The 20,080-nt window shown below is 43.2% G+C and overlaps 1 protein-coding gene across 3 annotated transcripts in view; it reads right to left on the bottom strand.

Annotated features, from left to right (window-relative positions):
- The window catches only part of LOC149323154 (cyclin-dependent kinase 4 inhibitor B-like), a 31,813-nt gene extending 13,650 nt beyond the window's left edge, over window positions 1-18,163 (bottom strand). For 2 of the 3 annotated variants that reach the window (XM_089487901.1, XM_089487907.1), the window contains exons 1-3: window positions 17,857-18,163; window positions 4,300-6,888; window positions 3,596-3,751 (exon numbers count right to left, since the gene is read on the bottom strand). In XM_089487901.1, coding sequence (XP_089344027.1) covers window positions 6,631-6,888; window positions 17,857-17,988 — 390 coding nt within the window. In that variant the 5' untranslated portion in view covers window positions 17,989-18,163 and the 3' untranslated portion in view covers window positions 3,596-3,751; window positions 4,300-6,630. The remainder of the gene's footprint in view (window positions 1-3,595; window positions 3,752-4,299; window positions 6,889-17,856) is intronic. The other variant, XM_089487913.1, reaches the window with a different exon arrangement.
- Between the last annotated feature and the right edge of the window lie 1,917 nt (window positions 18,164-20,080).

A 20,080-nucleotide genomic window follows, 5' to 3' on the forward strand; every position in this document is an offset into this window, starting at 1 on the left:
TTACATGACAAAATTATAGTGCTATTATTTCATTTTAAGGGTGTTGGTTTGTCCTGTGGCATCCTGGGGTTTGCAGTTTGGTGAAGCACCAAAGTTCTCTGGCTGAGCGTTCCAAATGCCTCTCCCTAGATTGATAATCCCAGGATTCCAAAGAAGAGTTAAAGTTTAATAATAGCACCATGTAAAGCTGTAGAGCAAATGGCCCTCGGTCATGTCAAATTGTGCCCAGTCCAGTTGTTGTAAATTGCAAACAAACCAGTCTAGGGTGAATTTTAATTGTTGCAGTAAAAGTGGTCTCAGAGACTGGAACAGTTCCTTTTTTGGAACACAATCTCCAGCATTCTCCAGCCAGCAGGGTTACTGTCTCTGGTGTCTGTTCAATGCTGAGAACTGGAGGCACAAAAAGGTTCCTTCCTAACCTCTAATTAGGAGGTAGAACTGTGATGCAAGCAGGGAGGGACTCTTCTGTGTTGATGGGTGCTACTGACTCACAAAAATCTTTTCTGAACTAAATTGTTTCTTGTGACAAAATAATATTCTTTTTCTCAGAGACCGGAGAGCTCTACCCACCCACCTGGATAAATCCTGAAAAAGAAGATGATGAAGATCTTGTTTGGGCAGGTAAGGCATCTGTAGAGATTGAGAGACTAGATCTAAAATAAATTGCTGCATGGTTCCACAAACTACATTAATTTAAACATGGGTTTATTCCCAGGTATGTGGGTCAAGGACTACAACCTTAAGCCTCCAAGCTCAGCCCATAGTCTAGTCTGGAGGAGGAAAATGACTTAGAATTAAAAAAAAAAAAAGAAATGATTTCAGAAGCTGGAAGGCTTGGATCAGTAATGGCTGGTAGCTCCCATGTGAATCCATTGCACACTTTTGTCCAAAGCCCAAAAACAACTCCCCAAGATGCTGAACGCATTTTGTGGTTCGGATTCAGCATTGAAAGTCTGGGCTAAAATGCAAAGAGAATTCACTATCCCAGTGATACTGAATCCTGCAGCCACTACTGCCAATAGTGAGGGGTAATGGAAGTTACAGTTCACCAACATCTGGGGGGGGGGGGGGGGCAAATAGTCACCATCCCTGTAGTAGACCTTACAATGTTGAAGCTTAGGGGTTGACAATAGCATTTTTCTTGTATAACTATTCTCCGTTGGGTTGGATAATCTCTTGGGGTTATTCTTCTCTTTGGGGTGTATAAGACACCCCTAGAGGTTGAGAGACTAGACCTGAAACAAATTGCTGCAGAGTTCCACAGACCATGTTAATTTAAACATGAGTTTATTCCTAGGTAAGTTATGTAGAAAGCATCAGTGCTGGTCTTTTCTTTTTTCTCTTTGAAGCAAGCATCCAAGAATCAACTCTAGAGACACTCCTGCCAGCTTTAGGCATTTTCCTATTGATTTACTTTTACAAAAAATATTTCATCTAAAATAGATGAAATATTTTTTGTAACAATAAAGTAAGTGATTTTTTAACCTCACCAAAGTATCCTGTTTTATACCAGAAGCTCTTAGTATACTGGGGCATGCTGCATGCTCTGCACAATAATTTACCAATTACTGCCCTAAATGCAGAGCCTGATGGGTTGCTGTCCTGAGGGGCTGCCTTTCACTCACTCACTTTCACATGGGGTTTTGTGGTGTTGCAGTGGTCATGGACCATAGAGGAAGGAGGGGGGAAGGAAGGGCTTGAACCTCCTAAGAGTAGGCTAAAGGGACTGGGTTAGATGACCATCTTAGGAAGATGATTCTCCTCTGGAATCATCCATCAGAAATGTACCAGATGATCTAAAACAGACTGCAGAAATAATCCAGTTTGAGACTACTTTAACTGCCCTTGCTCAATGCTAGGGAATTCTGGCAAATGTAGTTTTGTGAGCCATTTAGCCGCCTCTGTCAGAGAGCTCTGGTTCCACAATAAACTACAATTCTCAGGATTCCCTAGTGCTGAACCATGGTAGTTAAAGCAGTCTCAAACTGGATTCAGTGTGTTTTGGATCATAAGCCCTTATCAGATGAGTCTGGAACTGGGGGTCTTCAGCACTGGGCGGTTCGAATTCACGTTATTTCGCACAATACCATCATACCAGCATTCGAATGGCCCAATCCGAACTCACGTGAATGCGCGAGATGCTGAACTGAATGCGTACTGGCTCCTCTTTTTGGAGCGTGTTGGCCAGTGCGCTGATAAGGGGATTGGCAATATCCTGGATTGGGGCTCTGTTCGATCTCAGTGCGAATGGCTCTGGTGTGACTACCCAATCCTGAATTCCATCGCAAGACCCCCAGATTCCAATTTTAACTTCCGGTGGGTCTTTCCTCTTGCCGGTTCCAGGGAAGCGGGGGGGGGGGGCGGTTCCAGCGGCCTCCTCCTCCTCCTCCCGGCTTGGGAGCCAGCATAAGCTGCATCCCAAGAAGGGAAGAGGCGCGGGGGGCCGCTGGAATCGTGGTTCCGGCAGCCTCCTCCTCCTCCTCCCGGCTTGGGAGCCAGCATAGGCTGCATCCCAAGAAGGGAAGAGGCGCGGGGGCCGCTGGAACGATTCTAGCGGCCCCGCGCCTGTTCCCTTCTTGGGATGCAGCTTATGCTGGCTCCCAAGCCGGGAGGAGGAGGAGGAAAAAAGCATCCCCATTTACTTAGATGGCCATCCAGCCTCTTTGACAGCCGCTGGAACTGGTCCTCCCCCCCCCCCCAGAATACATATTCACACACTCACACACACACACGTACAACTGGGCATTGCTAATTTGTTGCAAGGGAAGGTCATGGTAACGTTAAAACCAAGCAGGAATGTAGAGAGGAAACAGAGAGGAATGTAGAGAGGGCACGTTGTATCGCGATTGTTAATGTGCATGAGCTGGCTCTCCAGCTGTTTACCGGGCTGTCATGACGTGACCTCCCCTTTCACCCCGGAAGCGTTTAAGGTCGCAACCCATGCAGGGCACCACTGAGCATGTGCGAGGGGGCCGATACGAATCGGCCAATCCTCATGTTGAGCACCGGTGTGACAAAACATTCTGCACTGAATGCACTTCGCGCGAATGCGTATTGGCCAATTTGAATCATGCCAATTCGGAGGGGCTCCCAGGTATGATGGTATTGTGCGAAATAACGTGAATTCGAACCGCCCAGTGCTGAAGACCCCCAGTTCCAGACTCATCTGATAAGGGCTTAAGATAGTGATTGTTGTTGATTCCTCCCCAGAATAAAGATTGACTGCACTTTATCCCATAAACATTTACTCCACATCACTAGATATATTTAATAAAATGTTGCAGCAGTTCACCAGTGAACCATGTCTATCTTGTCTTGTTCTCTTCAATGGGTGTAAACAACCTTCACTCTGCAAGCCAAGAACAAGACCACATCACAGAACCCACTGGAACTCCCCACACTGTTTCCTGATTTTGATAACTCCCAAATGCCAACCCTGCTTGGTAGGTCATGACTGAGGTACATAGGGCCCTCTAGATTGTCTGGGATTGCAGTTCCCATCATGCATAGCCAGCAGAACCAATAGTGGTAAAGGAATTGTAGTTCACCAAAATCTAGAGGGCTAAATATTCACAATTCCTGTGGTAAATCTTACAGCTTTGAAAAGTTGACAACATTTTTCTTGTATTCATCTGTTGGTCTTGGTATTTGGCATGGTCTTTGCAGATAGTTTACACATGACCTAACCACTCTGTGCAACGTTTCCTACAAGACTTATCTGTTTGATCCCTGTGTGTCTTGCTTTTTGTCTCTGTGTGGAAAAACAAAACAACAGTATAAACTGAGGGCTTTTGCAGATGATCTTGTGATAATGGCATAAAACCCATTTGATTGCACAAATGCTCTTCTGGAAAACATTAGAGTGTTTGGGGGCATGTTCTGGGTTGTGACAAAATTGATAAAACAAAATTGTTGACTAAAATAAATATCTTTAGAAGAGGAACATGAACTACCTGTTCTTTCAAACTTTAAAGTGGAAAAAAGGGGAATCAAATATCTGGCAATTACAATAATAAAGATTAATAGTTTACTGTTTCAAAACAACTGTCAAAAAGTCTGGAAGGATATTAAAAGATATTTATAAAAATGGGGAAAGTTAACATTATCCCTTCTGGGAAGAATTGCTGTAATAAAAACAAATGTTTTGCCAAGGTTCTTATCCTCCTGCCCCAAATGATCCCCATTATATGAAATAGTATACCTTTTGTGCAAGACAGAAAGTAATGGCCACTGATGATGTAGAACAGGGAAAGAAATGCATTGAAATTGTTACCAGGGGATAGGTATTAAGCAACATACCTGCTGTATAGGAAACATGGCATGAGGATGATGTTGTTATGTGTCATGGCTCCCCATCTCTGGACCTCTAGAAGTTTTAGACCTCAACTTTTCAAATCCCTGACTTTTGGCCATGCTGGCTGAGGCTTATGGGGCTTGAAGTCCAAAAAGTCTGATGAATCAAATCTTGAGAACTTCAGCCTTACTGGTTATCTTAAAACGAAACCCAATTCTTCAGTGTTTTGAGAAAGTTCACTATTTGAGCTTTGCTGTTCTTGTTGTTAGCTGCCCTCAAGTCTGTTCCTGTTCATGGTGACCCTGTGGATGAGAGATCTCCAAGAATCCATATCATGTACTGCCCAGATCCTGCAAGCCTTTGCAGTTTGAACTTGGCTTTAATTTCTCAGATTTTTTTGGGAGAGGTCTCTCATTCTTCCCTTTTTGTCACTTTCTTCTATTTCTCTGCATTGGTCATTGTAGTATTTCTCCTTATCCTTGGTGTCAGACGTTGGACAGTTGTGTTCATACTTCTGGCTTTATTCCTATCTCCCTTTGCTTTTGCTTTTCTTCTTCTCTTATTGCACAAAGTGTTTCATCTGCCATCCATTGTTTCTTATCTTGCTTTTTGGCCACTGTTAGTGTTTTCTTGCATTCATCCATAATTATGTCTCCCACTTCTGTCCACAGTTCTTCAGGTTCCTGATAGATTATACTCAGTAGTTCAAATCTGTTCTTATATTGTCCTTGAATTCATCTGAAATGTTATTCAGGTCATATTTTGGTATAATGATGGTTTTTGCTTTCTTCTTCACCTTAACTCTGATTTTTGTTACAAGCTGTTCGTGGTCTGTGCCATGATCAGCTCCTGGTTTGCTTTTGGCCAGAGGGACACTGCTACTAATAAAATAGAACCTACCCTATTTACTTGAATGGAAGAGGGTCTGAAGGAAAGAATTAGGACTCCTATGTTTGGACTATAAAATATAAAATATTACTGGGGATACGCCTGTTTGTATATTTCATCTCTTAAAGACACTAATGGAGGTCTTCAGGGCTGATACTTTTAAACAAGGCACACATGAATAGCATACAGTACAACTTGAGCAATACAGTAAAATACTGGATTCTATGGCACAGGTAAAAAAAATCCTAGTTCAAATGAAAACTATTACTTTCGTATCTGTGAAATCAAACAAAGCCAGGTCAAAGGCTTCTTACTGTCTGTAGTAAATCAAACCAGACCATGCTGGCTGGGGATGATGGGAACTGCACTCCACACTAGCATGACTGTGAGTTTATGTGCATGCCTTCAAGTTGTCTGTAGACTTATGAATTTCATTTGGTTTTCTTAGGCAAGGAATACTGTACTCAGTAACTTTAGACAAATGGGAGGCAGCTAATTAACTTCACAAACAATTTTGCGGGTTATCCTTCATGCTTTCTTTTTCACATTTCTTTTAAATGGCTGAAGCTGTCATGTAAACTAAAAAATAGACAAACCCAAAGCAGCATTATATGAATGCGTGGTGCCAAAGAGATTACAAAGGATTACCTTTCTCCTCTGCCCCACTGCTAATTTAAAAATATTTTCACTTAAGGAATAACAACAATACAATTAAGAACAATACATTACTACTAATAAAAGCAACATGACTAAATAGTTAATACTAAGAATTAAGATACATGACAAGTACACTCAGTAGTATGGCTCTCGCTAGGTTGTTCCACCAAAAGGTAGTCCATTTTCCTAGGTTAAAAATAAATAAATAAATTCTTGTACACAGTGAACTGGTTAGAGTAGAAGAGAGGGTGCCATCTGCTTCTGCCCTCTGTCCACATTCAGAGTCTAGCAAAGTTCTTTGTTGGACTGCAGCTGCCAGACTTTCCCAGCTAGCAGGCTATTCTAATAGGTTTTCAGCTAGCAGGGCCACTCTGGAAACTGTAGTCCAGCAAAACAATTTTGCTAAGAGCATGCTTTCTTCTTCCACTGGAAGGCAGTCTTTAAGAGAAGTTTACAAACAGTTAACACTTCCTTTTTCAGTATGAAGTAGTAATGTAGAGCCTTCTTATGAGAGACAAGATGGTGGTGGGGTCAAGAATGGCTCAGACCACCTAGGCCAACCAAGGGTTCAAGACAGTTATGTGCTTCCAAGTCATTTTTTACTTATGGCAACCCTAAGGCAAACATTGTTTCTTCCATTGGGGTTTGCCATTGCCATCTTCTGAGGTTGAGAGGATGTGACTTGCCCAAGATCACCAGTGGGTTTTTATGCTCAGTGCCCTGCTAATTGTACCTGTGATCTCTCTTTCCCTCTTGAAGGGAGTGCTCCTGTAGAGGATCAGTGAAGAGGTTCAGCCCAATTGCTCCTGGAGGTACCAGACCACTTGGCTGTGTCCACTCTCTCGGGCTAGGTCCAGTGGGTGATGGCCCCATCGGTCCGGTAGGTCAAAGCGGGCACCCCAGTGGTGTAGAACCTTCAGGGTGTCCAGGAAGCCTTGGCGGGCAGCATCATGGGCTGGGAGGGAGCCTGTAGTCCGGTCTGGCATGTTCGGATTGGCACCAGCTTGCAGTAGTAGTTTTGCTACTTGTGGGTTCCCCATCATCATCACCTGGAGAAGAAAGAGAAGGGAGGAGAAAAGGCACAGGCATTAGTAGGGGTGGACTCACATTGATTCCCAAACTTTGGTTCTCCTGGTATTTTGGACTTCCAACTCCCAGAAGCCCCAGTCAGCTTGTCCAGTGGTCAAGAAGTCTGGGAGCTGAAGTCCAAAACACCTGGATGACCAAGGTTTGGGAACCACTGTGGAGGCTTTGGGGCTCTTCCTTTTTTGAACCTTTCCAAGTTTCAGTGGACCATGAAACAGTCCCTGGTTCTGATCTTTAATCGGAGTCACTCTGGAGTAAGCACTGACTGAAGGAGCATTTTGCTCCTCAACCAAAGGACTTGTTTCCTCTATTGAAGGGGTTCCCAACCTGTGCTCTGAGGAGCCCTTATGGCTCTGCATGCACTTCCCAGGTGCTCTGTGGCTGCTCCAAGAAAATGAAAGAAATAAAAATTGAATGAAATTAAAGAATAAGAATATATTCTTATATATACTCTTAAACACTATTAACATGTGAGACATAGGGTAGGCCTCTTAGGGGCTCCGTCATAGAAATAAGGGCTCAGCGAGTCAAAGAGGTTGGGAACCCCTGCTCTAGAGCAATGGTCCGCTAACTTTGGTCCTCCAGATGTTTTGGACTTTGGCATCCAGAATTCTTGGCTTTTGGCCATGGTGACTGAGGCTTCTGGGAGTTGAAGTCCAAAACACCTGGAGGAGCAATGTTTGGGAATCTGTGCTCTAAGAGGCCCAATTTGACAGGGAGAGTGCAACTGCTCCATTTCTGTTGGCCGCACTATAGCCTCCAATCCTGATATTTATTTAATTGTAGTCACACTGGAATCAGCTGTGATGTGAGAATCATTTTGTTTCTTTGGGGCAATTCAAGTTTCCTAAGGCTTCAGCCTTTGTTTAGGAAACCAAATATTTCAATATCAAAAATATCAAAGCTCAGACTGCTAGAGTTTAGCTTTCAACCTGCAGAGTAACAAAAGCCTATCTCCTGCTGCTGCTTCTTTGAGAACTGAGAGTGACTCAAAAACAACAAGACAAATGGCTTGCCATTAACAAAGGTCTACTGATGACTGAATCCAGATACGTATGGAGAAGCTACATCTTAACCAATGGCTAAAGAACAGTTCAGGTAAAAGAAGAAAACTTTAGGTCTCAGCACCTTCCTGATGTGGGAGGGAGATGGTGGCGATGGAGAGGCATCTCTTTATCTTTAGAGAGTAGCTTCCTAAAAGGAAGTGATCGGAATCACATGGTTTGTTTATTGGGTTACAAAAAGGTATTTATTACTATGTCATTCAATCTCAGGAATGAGCAAACGGGAAGCTTTAAATGAGGAAACTTAGCAGGGTTATCTAATTAGCAAAGAGGAAGAGAAGAGAGAATGCTGAAATTCCTCCAACAATTTCTTCACCAAATGTTTCCTGTATAAACACAATTTGACAGAGAATGGGAGGCAGAAGAATCCTCCTGGAAGTCCCATAGACTTTAGTGAGATCAGGTGACCAAGACATAACTTGTTGGCCTCCATCCCATTGCTAGTCCTGACTCAAGCAGAATCATTGAATGAGTGAAATCTGAGTAACCGTTGATTTGCTGGTCCATTCAAGGAGTCTACTCCAGTTAGGCCTACCAGATGAATTTTTTAAAAAGACCTTTGATTATGAAACCCATGGCCTCCAAAAGGAGTGTTTCTGAAAAATCATCAAAAAATTCAAAAATGCACAAGTAGAAAGAGAAGGAAGAATTTGCAGAAGAGTCTCAGACTAGTGTTTCCAAGAGAAGTAAGACTTGCTCACCCTGGGATAGAGGAGAATGCCTTGGCATCTGACTGCCATCCTAAAAGTACAGTCTGTTCAAAACTAAATCAGGTTCTGTGGGCTTCCTTCCACATGAAATTGCAGCCTAGCATTTGTGGCTGTTTTGTACCTTCAAGTCATTTGTCAGTTATGGTGGCCCTAAGGTGAATCTGTCATTTGGGGGAAGGGGTTCATGGCAGAAGGGGGATTGCCCTTGTCTTTCTCTAAGGCTGAGAGAGAGTGATTTGCCCAAAGTCTTCTAGTAGGTTTCCATGGCCAAGCAGGGATTTGAACCTTGGTCTCCCAGTGTCCAACATTCAAAAAGGACATAAATAAGCCTGCCTACTTCCCTCCTCTAAAGGAAATTGTATTATTGCTCCCATTTTAGATGCTTTCAGATCTGAGGGCAGGGTCCTGTTCTAAGCTGAACCATGGTGAGAAGGTTGCAGGAGCAGGGATTTCTAGGTGGTGGCATCCCAGTGTTGGAACTCTTCATCAAGGGATACTAATGCCACCCTTTCCCCCCAGGAAAATATAATGCCACCCTTCCCCCCCCCCCCCCCCGGTTTGTCTTTCACTCCTTATGGCATGTACAGATGTTGATCTTCAAAGATGCTTCAAAGAGCTATATCATCTCACACAACTCTTTGAAGATGTATGGCTAGAGTCACAAGTTGCATCTTTATCCTATTACATTCTGTTAAATTTCTTCCTATTCCCAGAACTGTATGACAATGCTTAAACGCCTGTTGCTTTAATATCACTTTGCATGTATCCGTACTGCAGAATTAAAGCAGTTTGACACCATTTTAACTCTCATAGCTTAATGCTATGGAATTCTGGGATTTGTCATTTGGTGAGATATTCAGTCTGGTCTGTCAGAGAGCTCTGGTGTCTCACCAAACTATAAATCTTAGGTGCTTGTAGGATAGAGCCATGGCAGTTGAAGTGGTGTTGAACTGCTTTAATTCTGCAGCGTGAATACATTTCTTACCACTGTATCTGAAGAAGTAAATTGATATCCAGTGTTGTGGAATTGTGGGATGTGCAGTTTTATGAAATATTTAGCCACAAGAAACCACAATTCCTAGGATTCCAAAGGATGGAGCCATGATAGTTAAAGTGGTGTCAGGAAGGATGCCTCTAAGGATGATGCAATAGCTGTGACCCAAACCCAATGTCCCTGTGCCTCTGTTGTGGAATGGGCGTTCCCACCACAAGACAGATGTGAGATGGGGTGCTGTGTAGCTCAGTTTCGCAGCGCAGCAGTGTGGGAGGAAAAGAAAATACATAGAGAAGGGAAGAAGCCAGGGAGAATACCAAGCAAACAATGACAGAGCTAACAACAGGGAGAGGGAGGCAGAGAAAGAGAGAGGCGCTCTTATCAAACCCAAATATTGACATATAATGTTATAAAAGAATAAATGAATGTTTACTGAAGGCCTGGATCTGCCGATGTATGTATTTTGTTTTGTTTTTGTTAGAGTCTGTGTAAACACAGATTGTTTGATCAAAGGACCAGGTACGATGGAGAAAGAAATAAATGCAGCCATCTCAGAAGACTGGAGCCGAGTTCGGAAAAGGTACAGCGTTGGACTACAGATCCCAGAATCACCACCCAGCAGGTTTAACCTACTGGTTGGGGATTTTGGGAGTTGTAGGCCAACAAAGGAATTTTTTCCTTGCTCTGTTCCACCACCTCTTTTCAGGAAGGCCATTGCACAGCCAGCAAAAACTTGGCCTTCAGGGAGATCTGTTGTTGTTGGGTGCCTTCAAGTAGTTTCAGACTTATGTTGACCCTAAGGTGAACCTATCATGGGGTTTTCTTGGCAAGATTTGTTCAGAGGAGGTTTGCCATTGCTTTCCCCTGAGGCTGAGAGCATGTGACTTACTCAGGGTCACCCAGTGGGATTTATGGCTGAGATGGGAATCAAACCCTTGCTCTCCAGAGGCCTAGTCCAAGGTGTTTATCAGACGAGGTTTCTGCAGCTCAGATCTGGGGCTTCTGCAGATTGGGCCATTTGCACTGACATGATAAGGAGAATGTATTTTCATACCTGGTTGCTCTTCTGTTGCCCTTCCGAACTGAGGAGGAATCGAATTGAAGGAAGTCACGTGATGCGGATTCAGGGAAAGCAAATTGTAGTTCCACACCGGTGCATACCATGGGGGATTCAGATTTGAACTGGGACCCTTGCACATGCTCAGTGGGGCCCTGAAGGCATCCTGAACCTTTGCACTTCTGGGGCTAAGAAGGGAGCCAGGCTCCACTTTCATGCGAATGCTAGCCTCTCCTGAATGACAGCTGCCCCTTTTTTCTTCCTCCCTTCTAGTTTCCCATCCCTGGAAGCCAAATTCAAAGGGTCTTCCGTGTCACAGCCCCGAGCCAATTCATCCACATCTATATCTATCTATCTATATCTATCCCAGTGGTCCTCAAACTGGGCCCTTTAAAGGATCCTGGACTTCAGCTCCCAGAAGCCTCAGCCATGTTGGCCAATAGCCTGGGATTCTGGGAGCTGAAGTCCAAAAGCCCTTAAAGAGCTATATCTATATATATATTATCTACAACCATCCTCCTGTCATTCAGTTGCCTTCTCTTAGGTTGCATCCACACTGGGGAGATAATCCAGTTTAACTCCAGTTTAACTATCCTTGCTCAGTGCTATGGAATTCTGGGAACTGTAGTGTCCAGAGACATTGAGCCTTCTCTGCCAGAGAGCTCTGGTGCCTCGGCCAACTAGTGACCTAAATTATTATTATTATTATTATTATTATTATTATTATTATTTTAAAAATAAAGTTTTACTACCTTCTAGTAAATGAAGGTAGAGGATGGAGGAAGAGTGTTCAAGAGAATGTAAAGTAAGTGATGGAAGGTGAGAGTAAGTGGTAGAAGAAGAGGAGAAAGTGACAGAGTGAAGGTTTGTAAGCGTGAAGATGAAGGCGTAGTAATCGCAGGGAATGGGGAACTGGAAAAGAAAAGTAAGTAGTAATAAGGGGGAAGAGGTTTTAGAAGGAATTTGAAGGAAAGAGAAGGAAACAATGGAGGATCAAAGATAGTTAAGATGAGAAGGAAAGAAGCAGGAGATGGTTAAGAAGTAAAGCAAGGAATAGGAGAAGGGAAAGATGTAGAAGGGAAATATAGGAGTGGGGAAAGAAAGTGATCATAGAGCAATATTCCCTATATAAAAACGTATCATTTTAATGATGGGTTATCTCTCAATATATCATTATTACTATTTTCTCTTTTTGAATCCCCATTGTAAGTAGGTTAATGCATCGAGTATGTAAGTGTGTTATTGTGTATGTTTGGTGTTTGTATATTTGATTGTCTGTTTTAAGTTTCAATAAAATTTATAAAAAATAAAAAATAAAAAAAAATAAAGTTTTACTATGATGGGAGTTGGAGTTTGTTGTGGGGTCCTTGACTCGAGGCTACGGAATTCTGGGAGTTCCATCTCTCCCTCCATCCTCCTGTTTCATTTCCTTCACATCTATTTTGCAAACATTACCATACATCCTTTGGATAGATGTACATGAGGATGAAATGGATGAGGCTCTGACACAGGATCCCTTTGAACTTGGCTGCCAGGGATCTGTGTGTGTGAGAGAGAGAGAGGCAGAGAGGGAGAAAGCGCTGCTAGCCTGGCTGCTCTGCCCAAGTTGCATCGGGGAAGGAAGAGGGGGGAAGCAGAGAGAGAGCTCCAATGGAGCCCCAGTTGCCCTGAAAGCAAATGGGGCACATTTCAGCAGGGCATCATGGGAGATTTGCAACCTGGGGGTCTTGCGATCTGTTCAGGATTGGGATTCCACACCAGACCAATTCGCAATGAGTTCGAACTGAGCCCCAATGCGAATTGTGTCAATCCACTTATTTAGTGAACTCGCCAAATCGCCACAAAATGAGGAGTCAGTAAGGATTTAGTTTGCAAGTCCCATGGAAGGGGCTCACATTTAAAGCTACCAGGTATGAAAATACATTCTCCTTATCATGTCAATGCGAATGGCCCAGTCTGAAGAAGCCCCAGATCTGAGCTGCAGAAACCTCGCAACACTTAAAATCTCCCAAATGTAACTTTCCCAACCTTTGGAAGGAACCACTCCCTCAATGCAGCTACAACAAGAATCTTAACCCTGATCCTGAAAGGATATAATGTTTGTTTTGCAGCCCAAACCCCTTAGATAGGACTAGAGTTAGACTGTGGTCCCAGGTTTACTTGGGAGTGTCACTGAACATGTTGGAAACCCCCTACATAAAGGCACATCTTTGGGCTACAGGCAAATTAACTTCTTCAATGCTTGATCTTCAATCTTTGGTAGGCAGTAAACCTTATTGAGTTGGTTAAAACTGAACTTGTCACCTTCTCTCCACACCCACAAGGTTCTGAAACTGAATGGACATTCTCACACACAAAGGGTTTATATAGGTCTGTCTCTGGATTCTCCACTTCAAACATGCATCTGAGGAAGTAGGCTCAAGTCTACCAAAGCTCATGCTAACCAGCTTCGTTCTTTTAGCTAGTCTCAAAGGTGCTACACAATCCCTGAGTTCAAAGATTGAGCCATGTGTGTGCATGTGTGCACACGCTTTACTCTGAAGGAAGCATGGTCAGAATTGCAACTATATAGGATGGAGAGAATCAAAGGAGATAATCTACTTGATCAAATGGAGCTGATATTCATTTTATGCTAAAAGGCACTTATGTTGCCAAGTTTTGAATTCCAAGTCACAGTAGATGTGCCAGTGTGAATGGCCTAAATATGTGTGTCCATATAACAGCTGCTTATCTCATATATATATGTGTGTGTGTGTGTGTGTGTGTGTGTGTGTGTGTATATATATATATGCTTAGTAGCCGATATATATGTAAGTAACTTTGTTAAAGCTAAAAGCCCTCACAGTTTGGTACTGGTCCAACCATTGAATACAAAAGCAGTATAAAAAGAACAAGACACAAAATTTCTAAAAAAACCCTTCAAACTGTAATGCACACACACACACACACACTTAGGCAATTCATATGCATACATATATTTAAAATTTAGTCCATATATCCATATAATATTTAAAATAGATATTTAAAATGTAGTCCATTCATTACACTGGTTCATCCACACTGCAGCCAAGGAAGAAAGGGAAAGGGCATAGCATAGCATCTGATATTTTTTTCAATCAACTGAATTTAATCACAATGATAATAATTATGATGATGATTTATTTGTAGCCCACCCAATCACACAGAATCAGGGCAGGTTACAACAATAAAGAAATACAATACAACAATAGGAAACACAATAACAAATCAATGTAGAATGTTATGGTGCTTGCCTTATGACAAAGGCCGCTGAAAACAGAGTCCTGATTCCCTGCCTTTTTCATATGATGCAAAAAAAAAATCAGTGGGTGCTGAAGTAAGAGATTTATATAGACTTGCCATAGAAATCAAAAAGCAAGTCCCTTTGAAGTGAGTTTGTCCAATTGCTGAGTCAACAGGGACAGGATTTGACTGTAAACATTATATCTGTTTCAGAAAGAGTAAGAGCTCAACCACAAATAGCAAATGCTCTCTCCTTGTCATATCTAGGCCTTAACAACAAGGGCAACTTCCTCTTTGATATTATTCATTCCTAAACCATATCTATATCTATATACACACATACATATACGTACACACACACACACACACAATAAACAAATCAAAGTGATCAAAGGGACTGTAATATTTCTCTCTCTCTCTCTCCACATATACTGTACATTATATATATGTGTGTGTGTGTGTGTGTGTGTGTATTACATATTACAGTCCCTTTGGTGACTGCTTTAATTTGTGCATTGTACTCAAGTCTTTAAAGACATAATACAAATCTGCTAAAATCTTTGGCAGGCATAACTTTAAAAATATAGAGAGGGATCAAAGGGACTCGATCTGATCAAATGGCAGCACTTTAAGCTTCATTAATTCACAGGGGAAAGCATTAATTTTCGCAGTGAATTTGGAGCCCAGCCTTGTCCAACAGAATTGAGAAAACAGAACTCATAGGCTGCATCCGCACTGCTGAAATAATCCGGGTTGGCACCACTTTAATGGCCATGGCTCAGCGCTATGGGATTCTGGGAGTTGCAGTTTGTTGCGGCACCAGAGCTGGCGAATGAACACCTCAAATCTATCTATCTATCTATCTATCTATCTATCTATCTATCTATCTATCATCTCTAATCTAATCTCTCTATCTGTCTAATATATCTGTTCTGGTCTGTCTGTCTATCTGTCTGTCTAATATATCTGTTCTGATCTATCTATCTATCATCTATCTATCTATCTCTAATCTAATCTATCTGTCTAATCTATCTGTCTAATATATCTGTTCTGATCTATCTATCTATCTATCTATCTATCTATCTATCTATCTATCTAATATATCTGTTCTGATCTATCTATCTATCTATCTATCTATCTATCTATCTATCTATCCATCCATCTATCTATCTCTAATCTAATCTAATCTAATCTAATCTAATCTATCTAATCTCTGGTGTTCAGTGAGGCAGTGGGTTGACTAGCCCCAAATCCGATAGGAATAGGATCAGGAGGGAAAGGGCGAGCAGCTTGATGCTAAATGCAATTTTTCTGCAGTAAATTCACTTATCCCTCCCCATATTTCCATCTTTTCTAAAAAAATTAATTTTAATTTTGTTTTTCCAGATTAATTAAAAAAAAAACAGTAATAGAAAGTAGGGCAGGAGTTTTAGGACCACAAGCATCAGTGACCCCCTCGAAGGCACTGACATTCCTATTTATGTTTGGAGTTCTTTGGATTTAGCTTAAAATGGTGGAAAAGACACCAGAAGCAGGGTGCTGTGTGAACACAGAATCCTCGGTTGCCAAGGCCACCCAGCCATGTTCTAGGGAGGGAGGCCCCCTAAGGATTCATTTGGCAACCATCAAAGCCACTGGGGCAAGCCCTTGGGCAAGTCACACTCTCTCAGCCTCAAAGGATGGCAATGGCAAACCCCTCTCTTAAGAGACATGCCAAGAAGTTGGAAACGACTTGAAGACACACAACAACCTCAGTCAGATTGGTTCCCCAAACTCTACTCTCAAGGCAATAAACTGTAGCCTGACTTCTGTTGCTAGTCCTCAATGGACTAGACCTATTGAATCAATGGGATTTCCCTACATGTTGATCCAACATGGGTTACTTCTAACTAGAATGAGAGCCAACCTGGCCTAGTGGTTTGAACCTTGGACTATGACTCTGGAGACTCATGGAAATGGTAATGAGGGTGATCTTGGGAAAGTCACACACTCTCAACCTCATGATAGGTTTCCCTGATAGGTTCACCATGATAAATCAATAAATCAATCAATAAATAATTTATAGCCTGCCCAATCACTAGGAATCCAGGCGGGTTACAACAGTAAAAATACATGACAATAAAATACTAAATGGTCCCTTCCCAGCCCCCTCACCATAAGTCAGAAGGACCTGAAGACTCACAACAACCACCCAAGGTAGAGCCATTCAACCAACTGTTGAATGGGGCTACTTTAGGATATATATATATATATATATATATATATACCTCCAGATCTCAATTCTCCCCAATACCTGCCCCTCAGTCACTTTTAAAACCAACTTCTCTGAAATTAACAAAACCAAAATGTATGCTGATGGTGACTTTAATAATTTTCTAGAGGGCCACAGTGGTTGTTTCAAGAGATGGTTGGCAGTGAACCCCTATTCCTTGTGGTTACCCTGGAAGGGACCAAATGCACAGGGCAAGTACTAAGGAGGGAGCCCCACTGAATTCAATGGGATCATCTCCATTCCCTCCCCATAGGCTTTTGCTGTACACCTTGAATCCTACTACAGACCCTTTCTGCTGCCATGAATCTATTCTTTAGGGTTCCCAAAGATTGACTTGTGTCCTTGAAGGACCAGTCAGGATCCACCAACTCATTCGTTTCTGGATAAATTCAGTCTCTTTGCTCTATTTAGATGTGCAGTTTATGCACTCAGTGAAAACCTTTTTTAAAAAAATATATTTTTAAGTTCACCTTGTTCGTTTCCAGCATTGTATGTCAGACCTCAAATCCAAAAAGCGGTGAGACTTTTATGGGGCCAACCAAAATGCACAATATACATCCAGAGGGAGCATGTTGGCCATGTAACAAAGTGCAATAACACCCAAAATCCACAAAACAGAGATGATACCTTTATTGAACCCACCAAAAGGCACAAAATACATGATGCAAGCTTTCAGAGCTCCCTTGGCTTCTTCATCAGGCAAAGGTGTTAAAAAACAACGAGGAATGAGAAAGAGAACATGAAATTGTTAGACACAGGCCTGCTTTTGGTCGAGATGTTGTGGCTGATATACCCCTCCATCTGAACTGAGGACAACAACCACAACACCTTCACAAAATGCAGGCCTATGACTGCCATCATTATTCCCCCCCCCATGGTTTCCAATGCCTTTGCCTGATGAAGAAGCCTATGGTTCCCATGGGGTAAAGCATGAAACTGCATTAATTCTACAGTGCAGATGCACCCCTAGTGATTGCTGTGAAGCCTCCTTTATCTGTTACATGCTTCCTCTGCAGGGCTCTGAAGGTTGCTCTTCACCCTTCTCTGCCAAAGAGTGCTGATGCCTCCCCAAACTAGAAATCCCTGTAGGATAGAGCCATGGCAGTGAAAGTAAAAAACTGCCCTATTACTGCAGTACTTCTCCCTATTTCTAGCCTCACAACAACCCTGTGAGGTGGGACATCCACCTTCTGACCTTCAGATTGGCTTTGGGTTATCTCCCATCGCCCTGCTGTTGCTTCTCAGTGGTTCCCCCAAACTTTGGTCCTGGACTTCAACCCCCGGAAGCCCTAGCCAGCTTGGCCAGGAGTCAGGAATGCTGGGGGCTGAAGTACCCAACATCTGGGAGGCCAATATTTGGGGGGACCACTCACTGAGCAATGGTCCCCAAAGGTTGTTCCTCCAGATGTTTGGGACTTCAGCTCCCAGAAGTCTTGGAGGCTGGGGCTTCTGGGAGTTGAAGTCCCCCCAAACACCTGGAAGACCAAAATGTGGGCTTCCCTGCCCCCTCCAGCCTGGCCTTGAGCCTCCAAGCAAGGCCCCCTTCCCCATCCCTTCCCTCCTTGGGCCCCACCTGGATCGGGGTCCGGCCGAAGGCATTCTCCGCATTGGGGTCAGCCCCACTCTCCAGCAGCCTCCTCACCGCCTCTGAGTCCCCCCGGGCAGCCGCCTGGCACAGCTCCTGGGCCCCCAGGCTGGCATCCATGCCCCCAGCAGCCTCCAGGAGCCCTGTCTTCAGAGGGAGCTTGCCTCTGCCATGGCCAGCCTCTCTCTGAGGCTGAGAGAGTGTGACCACCCAGAAGATATCTTCCCTTTGCTGGCTGGACTCTTCTTCCTTTCCTCCGGCTGGGCTTCCTTGCCCTTCCTTCCAGACCAGGCTCCAGGCGAGATTCCTGGCAAGGGTTCCCTTCTCTCCTGCTCTATAAGGCTCCCGAGACCCGATCGCGGGCTCCCTCTGCCGGCGAAGAAGATAATAACAACAGGATCCTCCAGTCCTACTCCTTTCTGCCATGCAGGAACTCACGATTATTTAATCATTTAATCGTTTTTGTCGAATGTACACCACAGGCAGGTTTATTTCAGCCATTTTAATCAATTGCATGTACAGCACAGTGCAAATTCACAACGCTATATGAATAAAGCTTAATAATAATAATAATAATAATAATAATAATAATAATAGAATCACAGAGTTGGAAGAGACATAAGGGCCCTCCAGTCCAATCCCATTCTGGCATGCAGGAACTCACAATCATTTAAATATCTTTGTAGTCACCTCCTTTTTCTGTCTCTAGCCTGCTGTAACAATATCCCTTCCTGTGTTAAACTAGCATATGGTACAGTAACCTTTCGGTAAGGAGAAATCCCTGAAAAGTTAGGTGACTATAGTTCCAGTGTGATTCGATGTACATTGAATCAGAATTTAGTGCCACAGTATTTCAATAGAGGTCACTCTGTGAACTGTATTTAGGACTGGAGTAGCTCAAGAAATTCTGCTGCCTGAGGCAAAGAACAAACTGATGCCACCTGGCATTCCATGTATAAAAGTCAACCAGACTGGATGGTTCCTCAAAATGGTTGCTGGGAAACCTGGAGGCAGCAGGCTAGTTGGGGGGAAGTTGGCAACGTTGTGCATGGCAGGTTTCCTCTAAAAATTCTTTTCTCAAAGGTCTGTCAGAATACAAAGATTTTTATCTGCTTGTGGAAAAATAATAAGGGGGTGGGAGGAGGGTGCCAGTGTAGCCTCTCTGGAAAGGCAGTGCCAAAGACTGGGAGCAGCCACCAAAAACACCTGCTCCTGTATTTCTACCAAATGTACCTGTGAGTGTGGTGGGACAGAGATAAGGGCCTTCCCAGAAGAACTCAGAACATTCCTTTCAAAGTGTGGACTAACAACCAGAGTTGATTCACTGCTTCACTGACAGTGGAGCCGCCAGCACCATTCCCTCACCATTTGTTGTTCTTTCACTCCTTCAAGTCATTTCTGATCCATGGCGACCCTATATCAGGATTTTCTGGGCAAGATTTGTTTAGAGGGGTTTGCCATTACCTTTCCCTGAGTCTGAGAGAGCTTGACTTGTCCAAGGTCACGCAGTAGGTTTCCATGGTTGAACTAGGATTTGAACCTTAGTCCCCACAGTCATTCCTTTAATGCTAAAACCATTGCACCGTGATGGCTCTCTCCTTCACAATAAGGCACCCCCAATTCCACCCTTTATGGCCTGAAGCGCTGCCAGTACAGTCAAACACATTTCTTCTCCAGAGAGATGCCAAAGTTGAAAATGTTTTCCAGGAGCTTAATATGGCTAGATATTTAGAGATATTGCTGTTGCCAGTGAACATGACTGCCAAATAGGCAGTTCCTTTAGTGAGACATAAGAGGACCATTTCACACATTTTTTGGTCAGAGAGTGGTGTTTCCTAGCCAGTATACATACAGCAGGGAAGTGCAACTGTTTGCAGCTTCCTAACAACTATACTTGTGTGTTAACACTTGATCACATCTGTCCTGTTCATACAATCAGACCTCCAGCAGATACCAAGGGCCCACTGTATCTGTGCACCTTTTGCATCCAGTCCTTTTGCTGGAATGTGCCTTTACATTTCTAGGGTGTTTGCTTTAAAGATTGAGGAGAAAAATCCTCTGGTTCAGATCCAGGCAGGTGGAGTCGCACATGAATATGAAGCAATGTAACTAATAAGTTGTCATCTTGCACTTGCATAGCTGCAAGCTCAGACGTACCATCCTGCGAACAGAAAAGAAAGCAAAGACAGAATAACTAAGAATAATGGTCTTG

This window comes from Sceloporus occidentalis, unplaced genomic scaffold (assembly GCF_023333645.1).
Source record: "Sceloporus occidentalis isolate IW3139 unplaced genomic scaffold, rSceOcc1.0.p SCAF_1, whole genome shotgun sequence".
Taxonomy (NCBI): domain Eukaryota; kingdom Metazoa; phylum Chordata; class Lepidosauria; order Squamata; family Phrynosomatidae; genus Sceloporus; species Sceloporus occidentalis.